The sequence below is a fragment of the Zalophus californianus genome, chromosome 6 (genome assembly GCF_009762305.2).
Source record: "Zalophus californianus isolate mZalCal1 chromosome 6, mZalCal1.pri.v2, whole genome shotgun sequence".
Lineage (NCBI taxonomy): Eukaryota > Metazoa > Chordata > Mammalia > Carnivora > Otariidae > Zalophus > Zalophus californianus.
The window spans coordinates 2,013,826-2,034,676 of record NC_045600.1 but is presented as its reverse complement, the minus strand read 5'-3'; the positions used below and the strand labels follow the sequence as shown (position 1 = coordinate 2,034,676).

General features: G+C 51.7%; 1 protein-coding gene across 12 annotated transcripts in view; it reads right to left on the bottom strand.

Annotated features, from left to right (window-relative positions):
• Positions 1 to 96: 96 nt before the first annotated feature.
• The window catches only part of PPP1R13B (protein phosphatase 1 regulatory subunit 13B), an 89,993-nt gene continuing 69,238 nt past the window's right edge, over positions 97 to 20,851 (bottom strand). For 6 of the 12 annotated variants that reach the window (XM_027568906.2, XM_027568907.2, XM_027568905.2 and 3 more), the window contains 15 exons: positions 20,822 to 20,827; positions 19,557 to 19,658; positions 17,555 to 17,729; positions 16,599 to 16,795; positions 14,672 to 14,812; positions 11,394 to 11,574; positions 9,936 to 10,040; positions 7,900 to 8,060; positions 7,035 to 7,536; positions 5,157 to 5,929; positions 4,402 to 4,539; positions 4,190 to 4,323; positions 3,142 to 3,308; positions 1,948 to 2,147; positions 97 to 1,240 (listed from right to left, as the gene is read on the bottom strand). In XM_027568906.2, the coding sequence (XP_027424707.2) occupies positions 1,199 to 1,240; positions 1,948 to 2,147; positions 3,142 to 3,308; positions 4,190 to 4,323; positions 4,402 to 4,539; positions 5,157 to 5,929; positions 7,035 to 7,536; positions 7,900 to 8,060; positions 9,936 to 10,040; positions 11,394 to 11,574; positions 14,672 to 14,812; positions 16,599 to 16,795; positions 17,555 to 17,729; positions 19,557 to 19,658; positions 20,822 to 20,827 (3,024 nt within the window). In that variant the 3' untranslated portion in view covers positions 97 to 1,198. The remainder of the gene's footprint in view (positions 1,241 to 1,947; positions 2,148 to 3,141; positions 3,309 to 4,189; positions 4,324 to 4,401; positions 4,540 to 5,156; positions 5,930 to 7,034; positions 7,537 to 7,899; positions 8,061 to 9,935; positions 10,041 to 11,393; positions 11,575 to 14,671; positions 14,813 to 16,598; positions 16,796 to 17,554; positions 17,730 to 19,556; positions 19,659 to 20,821; positions 20,828 to 20,851) is intronic. The other 6 variants (XM_027568902.2, XM_027568900.2, XM_027568903.2 and 3 more) reach the window with 6 other exon arrangements.

Below are 20,851 nucleotides of genomic sequence, written 5' to 3'. Positions count from 1 at the left end.
ATACGGATCAGTTCTGCCTCACTGTGTCCAGAAAAACTTGAGCGTTCATGCTGCAGCTCTGTTCTGGCTCCAAAACACAAGACTCGCAGCCGCCGGTAAGAGACAGCGGTTTATTGTGCACATTCACAGGGCGCAGCGGGGGGCTGCCAGCACCAGAGGCCATCCGCAGGGGCGCTCGTGTTTCATCACCACACCGTGTACAATCAAAGCTTCAAGGTAACTAGCTACAGCAGCGGGTTTATACATAAACTAAACTATACACAGGACTCATACATGAAAAATAAAGCCTAAGGGCCTGGATTTTAATGAGAAAAAAACATTTCCAATATCATTTTGGTAGTTGCGAATGGTCTAGTCAAAAAATACTTTTGGTATAGAAAAGTCTGTACGCACAGTTCAAATGAGTCTGGACTGGGCCAAGGTTATTGCATCTTGGCTGGCCCCCGCCCTCCCACGCAGGCACCCCTCCCATCTGCTCCACCCCGGCCCACCTGAGCAGCAAGAGGCTGCAGGGAAGGCAGGGTGCTGGCTGGAGGCTCCTGACTGCCTGTCCCTTGGTATTAATGGCCCTGGTGCCTGGGCTGTGCCGGTTCAGCCCAGCACCACCAGCCTGTATGTACCTACACCAATGCCCGGGACACACGCACCAAGCACCACCACTGATGGAAATTTCCATACGGAGGCCCCTTTGGTAGGGGAAGGAAGAGATGCACGTGGTGAGGGTAGGAAGGGCGGTGGGGTGCCAGGACTTCCAGTGACAAGGCGGGCTTGCGCCGGGGGCACACCTGACTGCGGTTGCAAGTTTTCAGTGTTGGGGTGGGGGTGACATCAAGAACGAGGGACAGCCTTGGGGCCAAGTCAGTAAGAGGGTTTGTCTTCACTGGCAACCAACCAGGGAAATTCTAGGGATTCTTATTGGCAACAGGGACAACTGTTTAGAAAGCTGGATATTTATTTAGATTTACAGTAATTGGCAAAATTCAGTCTTCTTGGAGGCAAAAGTACCTCTCCCAGTTATGGGCAAACTGAAGAAAGGGCCTCACCTAGAAACTGCAGTAATTTCACATTGTGGATGCTGTCTGCTGAAGTGAGCACCATAATAAACCACGTCTAGCTTCAGCTTTCCTGGAGAAACAGCAGAGCGGTGTCTCTGGTGGCTCCTCGGCTGGCAAGCCCGTGCAGTGCTCCAAAGGGAAGATCAGGCTAGCGTTCGCTGTCGGGGTTTGATCCGCGGGTACAACTGGGAAGCAATGGGAGCAGTCAGGACGAGGCCACGGCATGCTGAACGGAAGGGGCGCCCAGGGCCACACAGCTGGCTGCCCTGTCAGGCTGACACTCGGCGGCTACCCACCATCTGGGGTCCCAACTCCCTCTACGAGTTGTACCCCACTGCAGGACAGCCTCTCCTAGCACATGGCACCACCTAGAACCCGTGCTGGTGGCTCTAAGTTCCCCTCTCCGCTCCAGGCCAGCATCTCTGGTTCTCGGCCTGGTTCACTTCGGCAGAACGGAAGCCGCATCCGCCAGCCCTACCAGGCGTGTGGGAGGAGCGCAGAGGCACCTGCTCTGCTGAAGGGCGGAGGGCAGTTACAAACCCGACAGAGGTGACAACCCGCATGCCCCGCCCCCCCAACCCAGAGACGTGTCAGGACCACAGAGAGTTGTGATATGGGCTGCTCTCCAAAGCTCCTCCATCAGGGTGCTCGGGGCTCCACAGCAGGCACCCCTGCAGCTCCCACGGTGTGAGTGCGGGACCTGCCAGAGCCTCCTGCCACCTCTGCAAACTCACCCACTCGCAGAGGCGGCGCTGAGGGTGGAGAACGGCCGTCTCCTACCGCCGTCGCCCTGCAGGATCTGCCCCCACGTGGAGCCCCGGGGCGGGGAGAACGGGACGGAACCGCCAGGCCGACAAGGCCAACCCCAGAGCAGCGAGCTCGCAGTGCTTACCCCCAGCAGGTTCTTGGGCACGTAGCCCTCCCGGTCCCCAAGGCGAGCCCACCACCACTCGCTCTCACTCTCGTCCTTGCGCCGCAGGATGGTGATGGCATCCCCTTCATGGAAAGACAGCTCATCGCTGTTCTGGGCCTCATAGCCCCACAGAGCGTACACCACTCCTTTGTTCATCACGCCCAGCTTCTCCTGCACCCCTGGGATGGGACAGTAAGCATTTGGTCAGGGGGCCCTGTCCCCACCCTTTCTCTGCCCGGCAGGCGTCACCCGGCTCCTGAAGTGCTGGGGCCGGAGGCAAAGGTGTGCTGCTTGCCGAGGCGCTCCTTAAGGTCAACCTTACAACTGCCACCTGGAACAATTCCCAAACGTCAACTAGGAAGCCAGCGGACTGCTCCTGGGCGTGGGGAGCCCCCAACAGCGGCTGCAGAGCTCCGCGCCCCCGCACCACAGCCACCAAGCAGGCTCCTGCCTGGAGTGACTGCGGGGACCTTGAGAAGAGCCGGGGTGGGGGTGGGGTGCGGGCGATGGCCCCGGCTACTTGGCTACTTCCTGCCGCCCTGCTCCTGGCACGGCTGTCACTGTGACTGTGGCCTCGGGGAGCTTAGGGCCCACTTCCGTTTGTCATGGCGTCCCCAGGGTCGAGGGCAGGGCTGGGCAAAGTTAGGTGTGGTGCAGACGACCCGCAGCTGTTTAACCCCTGGGGCAGCGGTGCTGTTCCAGCTCCCAAAGTCTGATCCCACGCAAGTGCCTTGATTAAACCCCGAACGAGCCTCACCCCTCAAGCGGGGCACTCCTCACTGAGGGTCACCACAGGACAGGGATGGGGGGCTCCCTCCCTGGAGCACCCTCGGCTGTGCTTCAAGCCCTGGTGTGCCCCAGAAATGGACAGATGGCTGCCGCCCAGCCCCCTACGCCCCCCAGCTGCTCCACCCGGGGGGGGGGGGCCGTTGACACAAAGAGAAGTTTGTTTTTGGAGATTTGGCAAGAATCTTTCTGACAACGTGGATTTTCAAACATGTTTTTAGGAATGAGCCTAAGGGACAGCGTCACCTCCATTCTGATGAGACCTGGGGTGGGGGGCTGCTCCCCAAGCAGAAGCAGGCTTCTCCGCGCGCGCGCAGCACCACGCGCACCTCCGCGCCGGGCCCAGGGGAGGGCCCTGCGGCCCGGGCGGCCCGCGCGCCCACGTACCGTACAGGAATTGGGAGCACTGGATGTAGCCTTCCTCCGTCTCCTCACACTTGTCCGCCGCAGTTTCAATGTCACTGATGGTGGAGGCAAAAATGGCGGCGCCGCTCTCCACCAGCTGTTTGCAGAGGTGGACACTGTTGCAAGAGGCGGCGCAGTGCAGCGGTGTCCTGCAACGGAGGGCGGGTGAGCGCATCGCGAGGCACCGCCCAGGCTGGCCAGGGGCCTCCAGGGGCCCCACGGGCTTCGTGCTTGGTCTTTTTAATGGCCCGGTTTCTCCTCACCCAGTGTCTCAGACTGCACGCGCACTGCTGAACGGGCCGGGGCCCTGAGGGGCCTGAGGAGCACCCCGCAGCGTGCCCCGCGACAGAAACGCACGGCGCGACGCTGCATGTGCCCTCGTGGGGCAGCGGTGGAAGGTGTTACGTGTATTTTCCCATAATTTAAAAGACCCAGATGTTCAAACCCCACAGACAGGTGCCTGAAGTTCACAACAAAATCTATAGGAGACCCAGGGGCCTGCCCAGCAGCAGGAGGGCCCTCCGGGCAGCCACGCAAATGTCCAACTAAAGCAGGACTCTGAGTTTCCTTTCCGTACAAGTCATCCGACCATTTAAAACCAGATGAAGAGGGGCACCAGGGTGGCTCAGTCGGTGAAGCGTCTGCCTTTGGCTCAGGTCATAATCTTGGGGTCCTGGGACTGAGCCCCACGTCGGGCTCCCTGCTCAGCAGGGAGTCTGCTTCTCCTTCTCTGCCCCCCACAGCTTGTGCTCTCTTTAATAAATCTTTAAAAAATATATAAAATAAAACCAAACAGTAAAAATCTGCCAAATGCGCAGCCCACACCATTAATAATCAGGTACGTGCAGCAAAGCATGATGAAAGCTGTGCCTTTCCCAAGAGAACCCAGAGAGCTGGTGTGGGCAGCTGGACGAGGCAGCCTTGGGTAAGGTGCTGCGCCAGCCCATGCTTTCCTGCCTCTGCCCCTCCCCAGGTCCTGACGGCTTGGGGACGTCTCCTACCATGGACTGAGTGTCCCGGGGACCCTCACCAGCCATCGCTGTCGGCGGCGTTCACATTGACCCCGAAGTCCAGCAGAAACTTCACGATGTGGTGGTGGCCGGCACAGACGGCGTTGTGTAGGGGGGTGATCCCTTCGTCGTTGGGCTTGCTAGGGTCTTCCACCTAAAGACACAGGGTGCTTGTGAACCCCAGCTCCCAGCACACAGGGCAGCCCTGGCCTGCGGCTGCGGCTCAACTCACCTCATAGATGATCCTTTGCACCAGGTCGAACTCCCCTTCCAGAGAAGCGTCTAGGAGCAGTGCCAGGGGATTGAACCGGACTCTCAGCCCATGTCCCGTCCGCTCTGAGTTCGGTTTCTTCAGGTTGGTCCGTTTGCTCTGCCGGGAAGGAAGCACACTTTTGATTTAAAGGTCATGTGCCAATGCACCCAGCCCTGGTGGGGAGGAGGGACAGGGACGGAAGCTGGGGCTAGTGTGTGCACCCAGCCGTGCGGAGCAGCCCCTGGCATCAAGAGGAATGCCCACTTGCAGGGCCCTGCCAGCGCGCCCTGGGGGAGAGCAGCTCAGGGGCTGGGCCCCGGCTCGTCAGAGCACCCATGGTGGGGAGGGAGGGGGGTGACAATCAAGCTTGGGAGTCAGCAACTCATTTCTGCCAACTACAGCAGACTCCCACTTTCCCCTCTGCTCCAACACTGACCTCCCACCAGAGGGGCCTGTCTAGAAGGTTCCTCTCGTGGCCTGCCCTTCAAATTCCAGCCGCAGCTTCCCTTCCTGGGGGAATCTGACTGGGTCCTCAGAGCTCTGTGGCCCCAGGCACTTCTCCAGAGCCCCATCGGTGTACTGCCATACTCTCCTCCCCTCGGCCTCAGGGGCGGCAGGGACGAGGGCCCGGCAAGCCCCACCGCCCCCAGCACTGTGGCTGATGCAGGCAGGTGCTCTACAAACACTGGCTGGCTGACTAGGAAGCCGTGGCCCTGGTATAGGACGACACCCACCGTAGAGGCTCCTGGTGGGGGCACAGCGGGGGGCAGTGCTGGGGGGGCTTGGTCTTCCCCTGGTGAGGGGGCCTCGGCCCCAGGGCTGGGGACCTGCTCTGTGGATGGGGCTGTGGCCACGTTGTTGTTGTCATCCTCGGCAGGCTCCGCCGTTTGGTGGGTGCTCGGGGGACAGATGAGGCCCTCTGGTTCAGGGGAAGGGAGCTCGTTGTCATTGGCGTCCGAAGATGGGGCAGGCTCAGTGGGGAGCGGGGCCGTGGGCTGGGCAGGGCTGGCCTCTCCCAGGTTCCCGTTGGTGGTGTTTCCATTGTCCATGTCGGCCAGCGTGCCCATGAAGTCCTGTGAGGGGCTGGGCTGGTAGAAAGGGGTGCCCTCCATGCCCCCCGCCAGGGTGTTGAAGCGCTGGTACAGCAGCTTCTGGATGTTGGGCCCGCCGGGGCCCTCGGGCTCCGTGATGGAGCTGCGCTTCTTCAGGGGCCGCGGTGCGTTGGCCAGCTTCCGGCGCAGGGCCTCCAGGTCGGCGTCACTCTGGTAGCGCAGTGGCGAGTGCACGATGGGTGTGAGCTTGGTGGGGCTGAGCGGCCGCGGCAGGCTCTCCACGGTGCCTGTGCCGGTGCCGTCTCCGGGGGGAGCCGGGCTGTCCTGCTCGGGTTCTTTCTCGGTGCTTTCTGAAGGTGGCTGGGGCTGCAACGTGCTTGGGGCCAGCGCCCCGTGAAGAAACGGCAGCGGCGACGGGGATGTTGAGCCGGAGGGCAACACGGGTTTGCCGTACACTGGAGGAGACACAGAGGACGGGGGCAATGGAGTCCTGTCATTGCATGGCCGTGGTGCTGAGGCCTACTCTTCGATCCCCCAGGAACCCGTTGATGAAAGACCCCCCACCCTCCCTGCTGACTCCCTTTGGAAGACAGAGTGTCTCTCTCACTGGTTTTTACATTTGGACTTCCAGAGTTTGGGGTTTCTCAAATGGAAAAAAAAAAAAAGGTGGTTGCAGACCCAACCTCCCCACCCCAAACCAACCCTCCTTGTTTTCTGGCCAAGGAGGAAGACACCATCTCTAAATAGCTTCTGATCCTCAGGCTCAGTCTCACGCTGTGGAACATAGGCCGCCTCAGACAGGAAGGCTCTGCCCGCCAACCCAGGAGCTGTCGAGAACGGGGCCAGAGCCCTGCCACAGGGTGAGCAGGGAGCTTCCGCTGGGGCTTTGGGTGGCTGGGCACTCCCAGGAGTCTGGAAGCTGCAGCCCACACCCAAGAATGTGTGAGGAGGCCTGAGCCCAGCTCTGACCCACAGGACCCTGCTGTGCAGGTCACAGTCACTACCTGCCTCGGGATGTATGAGACCAAGCTCTGTTCTCTCACCTGCATCCCCAGGACATGTCGGCTCCTAGGGCTCACTGCCCCTCACCACGCCAGGGCTCTTCTCCCCTGCGGGCACAGGGGTAGGCTACCCCAGCACCAGACACACCCTTGCCTCCCGTCCAGGGGCTTGGCTCAGCCTCTGCCAGGTGACCAGGAGGACCACATCCAGGCAGAGCGCCCCCCCCCAGCCCCCCCAGCCCTTGGAAAGCTTCTGCACACGTTTCCACAAAGCAGGAGAAAAAGAGGAAATTCTGGGAGCTAGGCTTCCCAAGTACCACAGGGAGGCAGGTACTTAGGTAGGAAGGGAGAGCTTCCTATGTGAGCCTGCTGCAAAACCGTTGCTCCATGCATGTCACCTTTTACCCCAATCCCATGCGGACATCTAAGGCCACACTGTACGTAAGAATCAAAGTTTTAATCCTAAATAGTGTGTGGTCCACATGTAAGCCTACAGGTTGGCATTTTAAGCAAAAGTATAATTTGTTAGCCCCAAGACAAGAATACAAACCCACCGTACCTGCTTTAACAGACTTATTTAAGGTGCTGTGCACTGCTGGCTGGTAATTCTTAGGAGGTGCGGCTTGCTGGAGGTACATGGAGTATATGGAACTTGAATTCACTGTCTGGGGTCCTTTCCTGGGGGACTGTGGCCTTGACCCTTTATCAGCTAGAAAGGGCCTAATGGCCACAGTGAGCGGGAGTTCAGGTTTGCTGTCTCCAGCTGGGAATGCAGGTGGCCCTGCTGGCGGGTACGTGGGACTTGGCGGCACAGAAATCCTCTGCTGAATCTGCTGTGAGGAACCTGGCGGGTGGCTGCTGGCCGCGGGGGGCAGCGGGGTGGGTTTCTGCCGACTGGGCAGGCCGGTGCTGGGCCTGGGCAAGCTGCCTTCCTTCCTCCTCTCCAGGGAGTTTGTGGAGCCCGGGCCTGCAGGCGCAGGACTTGGGTACGTGCCGTAGCTCGGAGGCAGCTGCTTGCCGACACCAGGGATAGGGGGTGGCACTTTACCCATCTCCACGCCCTAAATTTAGATGTTAAGAAGAAAAAGTCACCCTTTGAAAAGTTAAGCATATCTCTATCCATAGTCACAAGAGAATACAAAGCAGGACTTGTAATCCTTCCAATCAGCATGTGACCAGGCACAGGACACGCTGTAGGAATCAAAGGTGGCAGGCCTGATGCCCATCGGCAACAGATCAACTCTGACACATTTACACTGGCATGCCGCTCGGGGTCCATGAACGTCTCCAGACTTGGTCATATTTAGACACTCACAGGATGAATTTGCCTCATGACACCTCTCATCCCTTACATGAAAATGAAGGCTCAACAGTGACATAGTGAGGATCTTGTTGGTGTTTTGTGATAAAGACAAATGGCCTACCAGCTTCTCCGTGGCTCCTAAAGTTGACAAGGGCGTCGGCTGGCTGGAGACGGTCCCCTGCTTGAGAGGACCCTCCATGCTTGAGTCCTTCCAGTCCACACCGGTGGGCTTCACTGAAGAGCTGGAATTTTGTTTCAATGTCGGCCAGTTTCCATCATTGGCTTGAAAAGAGCACAGAATGTGAGTAAAATGTTCCCTGAAATTAGTTGAACCAACCTAAGAATAACTTCTTGTGAGAAGCAAAGATGACCTTCTGGGAGATCACATCGGCTGGGGGGCTCCACGAACCAGGAGGCCGACTACCCCCTCCCCACACACAGGCCAGCACCCGGCAAGCCCGAGAGTGGCGTGGGCTGGCAAGGCATCGCTCTCACATGTACGGAGACTCGAGGACTGTGCACGGGGCTGCTGCGACCCAGGCGAGGGGCCAGGGGACCATGGAAACCTTCCTGGGCCCCCATCTAAATACAGGTCAAATCCACTACATCAACACCAATAAATAAAATAAGCACCGGCACTTAACTTTTCAAACATAACACCAATTACATACAGCAATTAAAAAAATCTGTCTTTTGACTTCATAACAGGTTTGACCTATACTATTTGCACAGTAAAAGAAAAATTTGACTTTAATCTGTTAGAGTAAGTCAAGATCACAAGAGGCCAGTACAAGTTCCCACTGATTGGAGTAGCAAGCTATCATTCTTGTTACAGTGATTAGAAAGCTAGTCGAACCCATGTTTTTAGGAAAGCCACTGAAAAGATGTTTTGTTTTTTAAACAATGCATTTTCCAAACTGAGAAAGGGTGTAGAAGCAATCCCTCCTAGCAGTCACTGTGACATAAATAAGTTACAGCTCTGCAGGGGTCGGGTTATAGCCTCTGACTCAGGCTCCCTCTCCTCCCCACCACAGACACCAGTGCGGGACGGGACCCAAGTAGGGCAGACCCCCTTATCGGCCACATGAATGGAACAGAAATCAGAAGGGACTGTTTGGGGCCCTTCTGACAGGAACAGCACCTCCCCTTTCCTCACTCCACCAGGCAGCACGAACAGGTGGGGAGACCTGAGAAGCAGCAGGGAAATCACTTTTCCTCAGGACAATAACGCTTGCGAAAAGAGCTGTGACCCGTGAGACAGGAGGAGTAAATGCTCACATGTGCTCTGAGCACAAGTGCAGAAGGTGCCTCTTGTGCAATGAGGGGGGCAGAGCCTCAGGGCACCCTGTGGGGCCCTGTCAGAGGAAGCCCCCTCCGGCTCCAGGCTGCAGGGTCCAGGACGGTTCCAGCCAGGCTGCAAGGGTGCTGGTGAGGCATTCCAAGGCCCCGGTCCAAACCACCACCTTGCTCTGCGTGACCGGTCAGCCTCTTCCAGGCATGTGCCTTCATGTCCCCTTGGTTGTACCTTAGGTGTGAGGGGTATGTGTGGGCCAGAAGCACACACAAGTTCACCAAGGATATATGGCGGTGGCCACACTGGGCTGATGGGGAAACAAACAGCACCCCGTCAGACTCAGGAGGGAGGCAGGGGCCGGCCCCAGGGGTCTCAAGGAGTGTGGTCAGCCAGCTGCTCCTTAAATTCACAGCGACGGGAGGTTTTATGGAAATCAGCCACAAAGGGACTGAAGACGGAACTGGGAATTTCCTTCTTCAGGATGAAGCAGGGGGTGCAGAAGGAAGATCATTTATTTTCGTTATAAAGAATTATAAAGGGACAGTAATCTTCAAGTATGATGGGAGGTTCTTGTATAGAAGCTAAATCTAAAGTCTTTAATGGACTCAGAAAATCATCTTAATTTCTCAAAAACAAAACCAAAAATCCCTTGCTGTGCCCGCATCTGTCAAACTCTTCCTGAGGAGGAGCTGGTGTGTGTGGCCCAGCCCAAACTTCACACCTGTCTGTTGAAGGAAGTGTGGCATTTTTTTCAAGCCTAGATGGGATAAGCAGACCTTTGTCAGTTTGGAAAACAAATGATTGTTGGGTTAGCAGTATCAGAGAGGGCCAGAGCGCCCCACCGGGCCTGCCAGCCAACATACGGTTTGCAAACGGGTTTGCAGAGTGCCCTGAGGAGCTGCAGTCAGGCCCGACGTCAAGGTCTGACACTGTCCACAAGCTGGTCACTTTGGGCTTCCCACGGCCATCTGTGTGACACGGAACCAGAGGTTCAGTCGACAGTGTGAGTCAGAGTCCCCGCGGGGAGATTTCTCCTCCCAGCTCCAGGCCGGGGCCAAGATTCTGTCCCCAGTGTGGGGGACACAGCTTGCTTGTGTCCAGTCACCTTGCACGGCGTGTAAAGACCTAGGCTGCGGCTGAACTTCTGCAGGACACATTCTCCAGGTCCTGTAAGGGTGTCTTCTCCTGGCGACCCCTGTGAGGCGGCCCAGCACACACCCACAGAGAAGAGGGGAGAAGTCCTTGGCCCAGGAAGTGTTTGAAGTGAAGTCAGCAGAGAAGGACTGGCTGTGCTAATTACCTGCCACTGGAAACAGACAAGTATCTACTCCCACTGTAGGGTGGTTCAAACTATAAAAAACAGCTTCCCTAAGAAAGCTGCCCTTGGAGATTCGCACCAAGCACACGCTCTGGGTGGCTGCCGCGACATGGCTGCGGGGAGAGCAGAGTCCGGGTGTGTGGCCTATCCTGCCTGGGTCAGAACCAACTCCACACCCCCCAGCAGGCGTGGCAGACCTGCTGCTGCTCAGACCAGGTGCCGGGCAAGAGCCCACGAGCAAACAGAAGCCTGCACAGATCTATCACCAGTCCTGACATTTGCCCTCAGCACAGCCCAGTTCAGTGTCCTAAGGGAAGGAACGCCGTCCTGTCAGTACTGCGCTCTGGGATTCCGTGTGCTGTGGGGAAATGCGGTAGCCCAGCATCAAGAAAGTCTTACTGCAAAGAAGCGCTGCCTTCTCAATGTTTAGAAAACAGCTGCCTTCTTCTGGGAAAGGAGAGCAGACTCTCGCTGGAGAGCCTGACCTGCCCTTGGTCGGGAAGCATCCCATCAGGAGAGCTACAGGCCAGCACGGTGCTGACCACACCACACGGTTCAGCGCGGCCAAGGGCCACCGCCACAGTCTATCGACCTGTGCATCGATTACGACCAGCCAAGTGGGGAAAGGGAAGACCGGCCCTCGTGCACTGTGTAGGGACAGGCCGCCCCTCTGCGGGGCGCGCAGCTGTGCCGGGGGGGGGGGGGGGCAGCAGGCTCAAGTGCCCTCACGGATAAACAAAACCCATGGCATGAGAGGATCCGGTCTTAAGTAACCCGTGTTTTGAAAAGCCACATAGTAAAGACGTTCAGCTCAACAAAGAGAATCTGTCCTCAATTTAGGGTCATATTATTACTGTGGTGGCACCCATCTCCCAAACTGGCCAGGAGACAAAGTGCCTTGGGGGAGACAGAGGGTGGGCAGAGCCCGGGGTGCTGTGGGGGCCTCCTCCGAGGCTGCTGACCTCCATGGCTCTCCCCCAAGACGAGGACCCGGGCCACTCACCAGATTTGGATCTTCCATGGGCAGCACTCGAGGCAATAGTAAGAGACTGGGGCTTTATGGGGTCCCCTGAGACAGAGTAGCTGCTGGCGCTGGGCACCTGGATGTAAGGCCCCACCGCAGCAACCCTGCCAGGGGTGCTCAGCGGCGATTGCGGGGACGATGTGCCATTCACACGGCTTAGCTAGAGAACAGGAAGAAACGAGAGTTAAGGTTCTAAATGAAAAGAAATCACAAGCCTAGTGTGACAGTCTGCTCTCATGTGAGCCACTCGCTAGATTATGTGCTCTTAAGAAGCTCCATCATCCTGAAAAATCAGTATCTAGAAAGGGCAAGCGTTAAAAGAAAGGTCACAACCCAGAGTCCCGTATGAGTGATTCTCTCTTTGCCATCTCGTACCCATCTGTGAGTGAGGAGAGACAGGAGCTGACGGCAGAACCGAACAGCTTCCCGGGACACCTCCACGGAGCCCTCTTTCCTAGGGGATGCCCTCCCTCCCCTAGGTGGGCAGAGGCATTGGTCAAAGCCTGGGCTCTGAGCCTGGCTTCAAATCCTGCTTTGCCACTTACTCACTGTGCTGCCCTGGGCAAGTTCAAGTGACTTAGCCTCTCTAAACCTCTGTGCCCGTGTCTGGAAAGTCATGATATGGCTTCTTGTAAGGACTGAACAAGCCATGCTGGCTCTGGTCAGCCCTGAAGACAGCTCTGCTGTCCTCAGCAAGGACACCACGCTACGGCCAATGACAGTGATCACCTGATGCTGCCTAACACGAGGGTCCATAACAGGGATCTAATTGGAGATTCACTGACACCTTAGGGGACCTGAGATAGGCTGTGAGAGATCCATAACCTCTTATAATTGTTTGCAGAATTCTGCATACATGAGCGTGTATCATTTTGGGGACAGGGTCCAGAACTTTCACAACTGCCCACCTGTGTGTGCCCACCTACAGGTGCCTAGGGCCTTTAGGTGGAGACACATCTATGCAGAGGCACCAATTTCTTCAAGAAGACCACCTGAAGTATCAGGTGGAAGGCAAGAAGTAACATTCATCCAGCTATCTGTGATGCTTCACTTTGTGTGTCAACTTGGTGAGGCATGGTACCCAGATATTTGGTCAAACGTGTCTGGATGCTGCCATGAAGGTATGTTTTAGATGACACTGACATTTAAATCAACACTCTGAATGAAGCAGATCACCCTCCATAATGCAGGCAGGCTGCATGCAATCGGTCGAAGGACTTGAGACACAAAGACTGAGGTGCTTGGCCAAAGAGGGTACTGGGCCTGTAGATGACCTGCCGACGGGAGGAGTGGCATCTACAGGCCCCCGTGTGTCCAGGCCACAGATTTCAGGTGTGCAGCCTCCACAATCATGCAAGCCCGTCACTTCAAGTCAATCTATGCATCGGTCACTCACTCTCCATATATCCCCTCGTTCTATTTCCCCAGAGAGCCCGACTGACAGAGCACAACTAAAGAGTGCTGGGTGAGCAAGCGTGGAGAGCACGTACACTTCCTCTCCCACGGTCTCCGTGTTGCTCATTGAGAGAAAAAAGGAAAACGATTATTTGAAAACACAGAGTTATCCAGATTAGCCACTGACCCTCTGGTTAAAAACAAGAATAGACCGATTTGTAAATAAGAGCTTTCACCTGCCACCACCGATGACATTCAAATAAGGGGCAATCGCCCCCTAACCGCCCCCTCCACCCCAGCCAAGCCCCAGATGCCCACACTCGCCTCCTGAGAGCTGCCTTCAGTACAGCAGCAGCTGACAAGAGGCCACTTGTCACACTGTGAAAGCACTAATTACAGAGAGTGGATGAGGGCACTTGGGGAGCAGCGTCGTGGTGAGCTGATGGCCCGCTCTTTTCACTCCAGCTCCGCATGCGGGCACTGCTTCCTTCAAACCCTGACGCCACCCATGGAAGGCAGGCCAGGTGCGACATCCAGCCAGACTCGGTGCACAGGGGTCCCTTCTCCCACAGGCTCTCGGGATGCTTGTGCTCAGTGAAGTGCCAAGAGCAAGGGCAGGACTCGGGGGCACCCGGCCTGGCAAGGGGGTTGGGGAAAGGGGCTATAGGCCCTGGGACATGCGTATTCTACCGAAGCTTCAAAAGGAGCAAGGTAATGACCCGGGAAGATACTCATGTTGCAGTTAGAACAAAAGATGAGGAGAACAGTGTGAATGAATGGTATCGTTCTTACAATTCCATTTTCAATGAAAAATTAAATACCTTGTTGTCTGTATTAAGCAAAAGACTGGAATCATTAAAACTATCATCCTTGGAGAATGAGAACAGGGTGGAAGGGACTTTCATACTTTCCTTCAAGTATTTCTGTACTGTTTTAATTTTCCAGAGTATTTATTACCTTTGAAAGTCAAAATACCAAATAAAGGTTTTTAAAAAGCACTAACCCTCAGTTTATTTCTGCTGATTAAGAGTGTTTCATGGTTTGTCTCCCTCTCTGGTTTTGTCTTGTTTCATTTTCTTCTTCTCTTCCTCTATGATCCTGTCTTGTTTCTTATATTCCCCATTATCAGTGAGATCTTATGATAACTGTCTTTCTCTGATCGACTTATTTTGCTTAACAAACTGAGGGTTGCTGGAGGGGAGGGGGATGGAGGGATGAGGTAACTGGGTGATGGACATTGGGGAGAGTACATGTTGTAATGAGCACTGGGTATTATATAAGACTGATGAATCACAGACCTGCACCCCGAAACAAATAATACATCATGTTAGTTAACTGAATTTAAATTAAAAAAAAAAAGCACTAACCCTTTACATGGCACTTTGCTTGAAAGTTTACAAAGCCCCTCCACATGCGTTATCCTAAGAATCCACATGATGACTGTTGGGGCAGACAGGACATACCAGTTGACAGCAAGGACACGCGTCTACACACAGGTCAGGGAACGTGCCCACGTGGCACAGTTTACAGTGGCAGAGTGGGACCAAGCCGGGTGCCGCAACGCCAGAGCCTTCCCCAGGGAGGGGACAGAACTGCACGGGGGGTGGGGGTGGTCAGGGAACACCAGCTGTAGCTGCGGACAGGGATGGTTTGCCTTCCATCCACCAGGAAACAAATGTGGCTTTGGAAAGACAGTTTTTTTGCTACTGTCATTTTTTTATGATTTTTACGGTTTATGGCCAGTGTATGTTTCATCAGCTGTGGCAAATGGAGGGAGCAAAATGCCATTATAGTGAAGCTGTGCAATTGCGCGCTGAATCATTTTTAGTTTATCTCACACAAGTATTTTCTTTCTCACATGCCTGAATTTTCTTCCCATAGAGACGTTCACGCAGCTCACTGATCCGCTTGTCCATCACGGCCACCTCCATGTTGCGTTTATTCAAGAGTTCCTTCTGCTGCTGGAGCTTTGAAGTCTGTTCCTGGTTAAGCTGGTTACGAATCTGCAAATTAAAAACTACAACTTTTATGATTTGCATTAAACAGTCAAATGCTCATTTCCAGGGAAAGTAAAAAAAAGAAAAGTAACATCAAGTACTCATGTGTTTATATATATGCATTGTTACCCATCCACTGAATAGTTTACAGGTACAGCATGGATGAGGCCAGAACAGAATCCTACATCTGCAAACACACACATTCTTCGGAGCACCCAGAGCAACTGTGCGAGTGATGACTGCGAGAGACCACGACTATGGCCCCTGGGAATGGTGTGTCGCAGACATCCACCTGGAGCACGTCCTCTAGGGACTCAAGCACACATGTCCACCCCACACAGTCCACTGAATGAACACCTTATGTGGGGACAGCCAGAAACTCACGAAGGATGGTCTCGCTCGCCCACCAGAACGTATGGATATCATTCTAGTGGACAGTAGCCAGCACTTAAAAAAAATGAACCACAAAAGGCATCAGTGTGCATCGTACACACAAGGTTAAGTCTTGTTAGGCTCTCCCAGGTGCACACGTGTGCTAGGAACACACACTTGCATGCGTGCACCAGACAGGAGGCAACATGCACTGTGAGGTCTAGACTACAGTCAGAAAGCCTGGGTATGGGTATATATGGGTAAATATACCACATTCATCACCCAAATATCCTTAAAAACTCTGCACTTTTAACAATTGCTTAAAGTGTACAAGAAGTCATAAGTTCTTATATTTTATTTCTATGCATGAACAGCAACAAAAGCAATTTTATTTTCTGTAATTAAATATTTTCATTTCATAAAATGATATAAAAATATTTCTAGCAAGTGCTAATAGAACTGCAAAACTTGCTTCTGGCTTGAAAATTCACCTGATGAATGGTAACTTCTGAGAAATGGAAATCTTGAGGACTGTTCTGGACTGAATGTTTGTGTCTTCCCTAAAATCCGTATGTTGCCCTAACCTTTAAGGTGCTGGTATCGGGAGGTGGGGCCTTTGGGGTGATTAGGCTGAGATGAGGTACTGAGAGTGGGGCCCTCATGATGGGGTTAGTGCCCTTGTAAGAAGGAGAGAGACCGAGCTGTGGGGACACAGCAAGAAGCCAGAAAGCAGACTCTCACCACGAACCCAGTCTTGGGACTCCCAGCCCCTGGAGCTGTGAGAAGACATCTGTGCTTCAGTCTCCCGGGCTGTGGAGGTCTGTCAGAGCAGCCCCAGCTGAGTGGAACAGAGGATGTAACAACAGGCCTCTAGCTCATCAAAACACGGTGTACACAGAAGCCCTGAATATCATCTAAAGCTTAATTTTTTCCTAGTTCGTTACATTGCCAATTAGATTCTGTACTGAATTTCTATACCCAAAACATGCTAGGTGAAAGATGCCAGTCACAAAAAAAATGACATATTGCAAGATTTGCTCATATGAAATTTCCAGAATAGGCAAATCCAGAGAGACAGAAAGTTCATGGTTGCTTAGGGGTGGGGGTGTGGGGTGATGGCAAAGAGGCACGTGGCTTCTTTTGGGGGTGAAGATGTTCTAAAGTTAATCGTGGTGGTGGATGCACAACTCTGTGAAGACACTAAAAACCATTTAATTGTACATGGTATATGGATAAATTGTATGTTATATGAATTATATCTCAAAACTGTTTTAAAAATTCTTTGGACTGAGTACAGTTTGTGCCTACTATTACCCTAGGATCCATTCACTTGTTTCCAGTTTCCGAGGCTTCTGCCCATGCTGGGAAGAAACCCTGAGAGATGTTTTAACGTCACCGCTCCCCAGACCCAGCGAGTCACCTGTAGCTCTTGGCACAGTCTCTTCAACTCTGCCGCTGCCGGTCCCGCCAGCTTGCCGCTGTACGACTGGAGCCCGCTCAGCTTGCCTCTCTTTAAATCTTCCAGTTGCTGACTGAGCTGATCAACTCGTAAAATCGCAGTCTGTACTTCTTGCTTCTTTTCCTGGAACATGGCGCTGAACCTTTCTATTTCAGCAGCTATAATTTCCCAGCAATAAAGAAAAAAACATCATTTAGTTGATACTCTTTTTTCCGGTGGTTTTTTGTTATTTTGGCTTTGTGATTTCGTCTTCATTTCTATTCATTCAACTCGGCTCTAACATCAACTAGTGTCAGACCTTGGGGGGAGAACTGTGACACGCATAACCCAACACACTTTTCAACAAGCCTCTGGAACATATGATATGACGGCCCACACGGCAAACTCTATGTGCACTAACTACTGAATACTGTTTTGTTAGGGCAACCCGTCCAAAGGTTAGCTTGGCCAGGCCACTTAGGAATCTCGGGGCACCCACAGAGCAAAGGCTTTGTAAGGGCAGGAATCCAAGTCTGTCTTGCTTGTCAACAGAACACAAAGTAGGCTCTAACTGAATTGATAATAAAACAACAAAGAATCCACACAAAACTAAAAAGTGAGCATTTGTATGGTTTATCTTACTACCCAGATGAAGTTTAAGCTGTTCAATTAAAACAGACCCTCATAATGAGCACAGTCTTGTGGCCCTGCAGCCCCAGTCCAGAGCGCAGCTAATAAATTACAGATGTAACCAAGGACCTTCCCAGACCATTTAACCTAACTGACCCCGTCCTTTTAGGTGCAGGTAACAGAGCAAAACTTCAGTGCACTTCCTATAGCAAGATCTGACACGGGTCTGTGTGAAAGTGTCTGGAGCTGGACTCTTTCATTTTATCCACGCCCGAGTGTGGGTGCTGAGCAAGGCCGCGCAAGCGTACACAGATTGCCGTTCATAATTTTGCTGTAGTCTACTTGTCCTCTCATGGCACGAATTTTCTTCAGCTTATTTTCCTGGGCTTCAACTCGTTCTTTCAATTTCTGAAGCTTCTCATTCTCAGAAATAGACTGCTGCTGGCGGCGTTCCTGCTGCTTTAGGAAATGTAAACGCTGCTCCTAGCAAAAGAGGGAAACAGGCAACGGCGAGAACTGAAGCACATTATCACGGTCACACATGAAAAAGGTTTGGGTGGCTCCCACAGGATCACCCGTCTTAATGAATATTAGAGAAATGCTCGCGCCATCTTGCCAACACCAGCCCACACAGAACTGACATTACTGGGCACACACCGGTGAGCGGTGGTCAGAGTCTGAAGATGCTTCACAGTGCTCACCATAAGACGTTTCCAGGTGCATTTTACTATGCACAGTGACCTACACTGCTCGGTTAATACAGACGCTTCCTCAGAACATCTCCCAGCAGGAGAACGTCAAGCCTGCGCATCCCATGCGCTCACGCAATCTCCTCTCTTTCCTGTCTGGGAAGCCACGTCCAGTCCTCGTTTCCCACTGTCAGGTCAACATTTCCTGCTGCCACAAAGCGGCTTCCCAAAGTCCCCTAGTTACTTTTTTTTTTTTTCCAATGCCCCTAGTTACCTCTTACAGGAAATGGGCACTGATGAGCAGAGGGTCTTATATCGAAAACAGACAAGGTGATCGGTAAGGAAATAAACCTTTAATTTGCTAAGTTAACAATGGACAGTCAAGAAGTGCTTGTTTCCTTTAGGGATAGGTTCTTCAAAATTAATGAAACATTCTATAGTCAAATAGGAACCAGACAGTCCTAAAATAAAAATATGTGCAATACTCTTCAATAGTCTTTTCCCTATTTCCTTACAAAGACACATTTTGAGGGTAACAGTTGACATGAAATACTCATGGTCCTACACGTATGCATAAAATAGACCTAAGTAAGGAGGAGACTAAATGTGATGATGCAGGAGTCACATGCTGCATTCTAAAGTCAGGAAACATGTACTTGAATATGTAAAGCACACACCTGTGTTAGCATTAACTTGTAATTTACACTGCTGAAAATACCCAAGAATCTTTTTATTAGTAATACTCTTGGATCAATATTTGGAAAGGAAATAAAAAGCTGAACTAGAAAATGCTATAATTGCATAATACTATGTACATTTCATCTTAGAAATCTCATTAATGGGATGAAATACTTCCCAATTACTTAACTCTTGTTTTTTATTCTTGTAAATCCAATAAACTTTGCAAGACAACTTCTAAAAACAAGTCCAATTTATGCTTTTACATACCCACAAAGTGGTGGCTAGTACAATGAATTATATGGCCACTTGGTAAGTGAGAAAAGTGGGGTTGGACATTTGGCTATTGGGTCAATCTCTCTATGAGAAAGCAACAAGAACCCAGGCAGAAATGTTTACATGTTCTCTTTATGTCACAGTTTTTCATAGCAGTTTCAGAACATTTGAGATCATTACAACATGAATATTCTCCAGCACGCATGAGTGATAGGTCTGACAAGAAAGATTTCAAATCTTCTTACAGCATTTCAATGACAAACGCAGAACTCGGTGTATATAAAAAGCATTAACTGCCCGGCATCGTAAGAAACCAAACAAACTCTGTGTAGAGTAGCACAAAGGGAAGCCTGGATAACCAACCATCATTGTCCTAGGGGCCCATGACCAGTGCCTTCATCCAAATTTTATCTCCAGTTGGTGAACGAAAGGTCAACCATTTCCTATTCTGGGGTGTCTGAATGTGCATGTGAAGGGTCTTGCTCTGACCCCTTCCCAACTTTAAGAAGCTATGGTATTCATTTACCAGAAAGACATCGTGTTCAACACTTCCCATGACATGGTCCTACTTACAAGTGGTACTCATAAATGCAGTAACTCCAATCTAAAATAACCATTAAAGAACACCCTTTTTGAACACTTTCCCACCTCTGCTTTTATAACTCACCTTGGCAACCAACATTTGCTGCTGATTTTCAATTTGCTGTTGCTGCCTAGCTGCCATATCCTGGAGCTCAGAGAGGGTAAGTTCTACACGTGGATTTCCAACCTACAGGGAACAAAACACACTCAGGCTGCAATGGAGTTTTATCTGTGTATCTGCACAATCGTTTTTCTCTAGTGTCAGAACACATACACATCAGGATCTTAAAAGAGCTTCTTTTCTAGAAGTTAGGCTAATACAAATTAATTGTTTGTACAGAAGAACTTTTCTTACTTGTTGACAGCTTTTATTAAATAAAAGCTTTTTAAATATGCCACATACTATGTTAAAAAGGGACCCAAGTTGTGGGAATTCAAACTGCTGCAGCCACTGTGGAAAACAGTATGGAGTTTCCTCAAAAAATTAAAAATAGAATTACCACTGGGGTGCCTGGATGGCTCAGGGAGTTAAGTGTCCAACTCTTGACTTCCACTCAGGTCATGATCTCAAGGTTGTGAGATCGAGCCTTGCATCAGGCTCTGTGCTAAGTGTGGAGCCTGCTTAAGATTCTCCCTCTCCGGCAATCCCTCTGGGTCCCCTCTCTCCTTGAGAGCTCTGTACTATCACTTTGCTACTGCTCAATAAGCCTTGCTTTGCTGCCCACCAAAAAAATAAATAAAAAATAAAAAGATTTTCCCTCTCCCTGGCCCCATCTTGCGCTCTTTCTAAAAAAAATAAATAAATAAAAACAGAATTACCAAACAATAAAAATAAATAAATAAAAATTAAAAAAAAAACAGAATTATGATCCAGTAATTCTGCTACTGGGTATTTACCCAAAGAATATGAAAACACTAATTCAAAAAGATAAATTGACCATGTTTATAGCAGCATTATTTACAATAGCCAAGATACAGAAATGGCCCAAATGTCCACTGATAGATGAACGCATAAAGATGATGTAGTAACACATAATGGAATATTACTCAGCCATAAAAAAGAATGAAACCTTGCCATTTGCAACAACATGGATGGAGCTAGAGCACATAATGCTAAGTAAAATAAGTCAGAGAAAGACAAATATCATATGATTTCACTCATACGTGGAGTTTAAGAAACAAAAGAGCAAAGAAAAAAAAGAGACAAACCAAAAAACAGACTCTTAACTCTAGAGAATAAACTGGTGGTCCCCAGAGCGGAGAGGGTGAACGGTGATGGGGATCCAGGGTACACTTATTCTGATGAGCACCGGGTTGCAGACAGAATTGTTGAGTCCCTATATCACATACCTGAAACTGACAGAACACCGAATGTTAACT